Raw genomic sequence first — 1,841 nt, 5'->3', positions numbered from 1 at the left:
TGGCTTTTAATCCCCTTTCTCCTGCTCTTCTGGCCTGTTGGTTTGGGCGTCCCTGAGTTGTCCCTGGGGCTGACTGCTCCTCTGGGTGGGCCTGAGTTTCCTCTCCTCACCTAATCCCTTCGTCTGATTGCTCTTCTCTCTGGCTTCCTGGCTTTTAATCCCCTTTCCCCTGCTCTTCCCGCCTACTACTTTGGCCGTCCCTGAGTTGTCTCTCCTCACCTGTAACCCTGGGGCTGACTGCTTTTCTGTCCGGGTCTCTGGCTTTTTGAAGAGTCAGAGACTCTTCAAAATACAATTTGATCTGTTTTACTCTCCTAACAGTCCCTTAATGGCTTTTCATTGCTTTTTAGATAAATCCAGAATTTTTGTCTATTCTATCCATTCTTACTCACCCTGATGAGGTCTAATATCTTTTTAGGTAGTTTCATGTAGTAGGTAGTTTATAGAGATTGGGTTAAGAAGTGTGCTTTAAAAAAAAAAAAAAAAAAAATTATAAATATATATATATATATATGTATGTATGTATGTATGTATAGATAAAGACCACTTAATTTCCTTATAAAGGAGTTCTGGTGACATAGTGCCTAAGGCATTTGACTGCTAACTAGAAGGCTGAATGTTCAAATACCCTAGCTACTCCTCAGAGACTGGGTAATCTACTTCCGTAAAGATTTACTCCCTCAGAAACCCAAAGGAGGTCTCTGTGAGTCAGAATCAACTTGATGTCAGTGAGTTTGTCTTTTTGTTCTTAATTTCCTTGTATAATAAGTATATTTATTTACAGTAGTTGGTTTTAGCATAATTCCTGGGTAGAATCATATTCAGATTACAGTTTAGAAATTAAACTTCTGAGCCATGTGATAAATTGATCATTCTTCCATTCAGGTAATCTATTCGTATTTTACCTGCTCTAATAACTGCAATGTGGTACAGAATACCATCTACCCCTGCATTTCCTTTGTATCTCCTATTAAAATGTAGCTGAATTTTTCAAGTTTGACAGGATGGCTTTTGTGGGAAATTTGCCCTTTTAAGGTAGGAAGACAGGACCCTATCTTACTGCTTTCCAGAAGCTAGTATAATAGAACAAGCATACTCAAGACATCTTGGACTAAATGCTGCTGTAAACCACAGTGGAAAAACTGCTGCAAAGTATTCCCAGTAGAAATCTTGGAATTCCTTCAAGTATATTGAGATTTTGTTAGAAATTGAATTGCCAGTGTAATCCATCTTCCTTGTGAGAAAACATTCAGATAAAGAGCTGGGGCCTAGCAGCATTAACCATTAGAACATCCCTTAAATCAATAAGCTACAAATCTGGCCACACATTCCTGAAGCGCCTGGTGGTATACTAAAGTGGCTTCAGGCTGCAGCAGCATGACTGATAGCACACACTAAACAAGGGCATACTGCATGGTGCTTCAGGTTTTTAAGTTATAGTAAGCCTTGCCTTGTTAAATTCTACAAAGCAAAGTTATATTTTATTGATGCACATAAGAAAATCAGTTTATCTTTTGTTTTTCAGATTTTCCAAATGTGGTTATTGAAGGAGTTCTCCATGGGATATTTTACCCTCACCTACAGCCCAGGTAGAAATCCTACCTAGCTAAAAGAAGCTGAAGCAAGTTTCGAAGTCATTGTCAAAGAAATTGATATCTTTACCAAATTAACCCAAAATCTATGACATAACAGCTCTAGCTAGTGGCAAAATTCACAGTCCTGGCTTAATTCAGGGCAGGGATGTTTCCATTAGAATGGTGCTTTTAAAAATAGAAACTGAACCAGGGCAGTGGTCAGATTAAGTCCAAGTTTTTAAGAAGCGGAATGTAGCTGCCAACTTA

General features: G+C 38.6%; 1 protein-coding gene across 1 annotated transcript in view; it reads left to right on the top strand.

Moving 5' to 3' along the window:
• The window catches only part of SNX24 (sorting nexin 24), a 286,637-nt gene extending 285,044 nt beyond the window's left edge, over positions 1-1,593 (top strand). Inside the window, exon 7 of the mRNA XM_007942232.1 lies at positions 1,526-1,593. Coding sequence (XP_007940423.1) covers positions 1,526-1,593 — 68 coding nt within the window. The remainder of the gene's footprint in view (positions 1-1,525) is intronic.
• Positions 1,594-1,841: the final 248 nt, after the last annotated feature.

This window comes from Orycteropus afer, unplaced genomic scaffold (assembly GCF_000298275.1).
Source record: "Orycteropus afer afer isolate SDZICR_OR568_19922 unplaced genomic scaffold, OryAfe1.0 scaffold00086, whole genome shotgun sequence".
In the NCBI taxonomy this organism is placed as follows: Eukaryota; Metazoa; Chordata; class Mammalia; order Tubulidentata; family Orycteropodidae; genus Orycteropus; species Orycteropus afer.
This window is presented reverse-complemented; position numbering and strand designations above follow the sequence as displayed.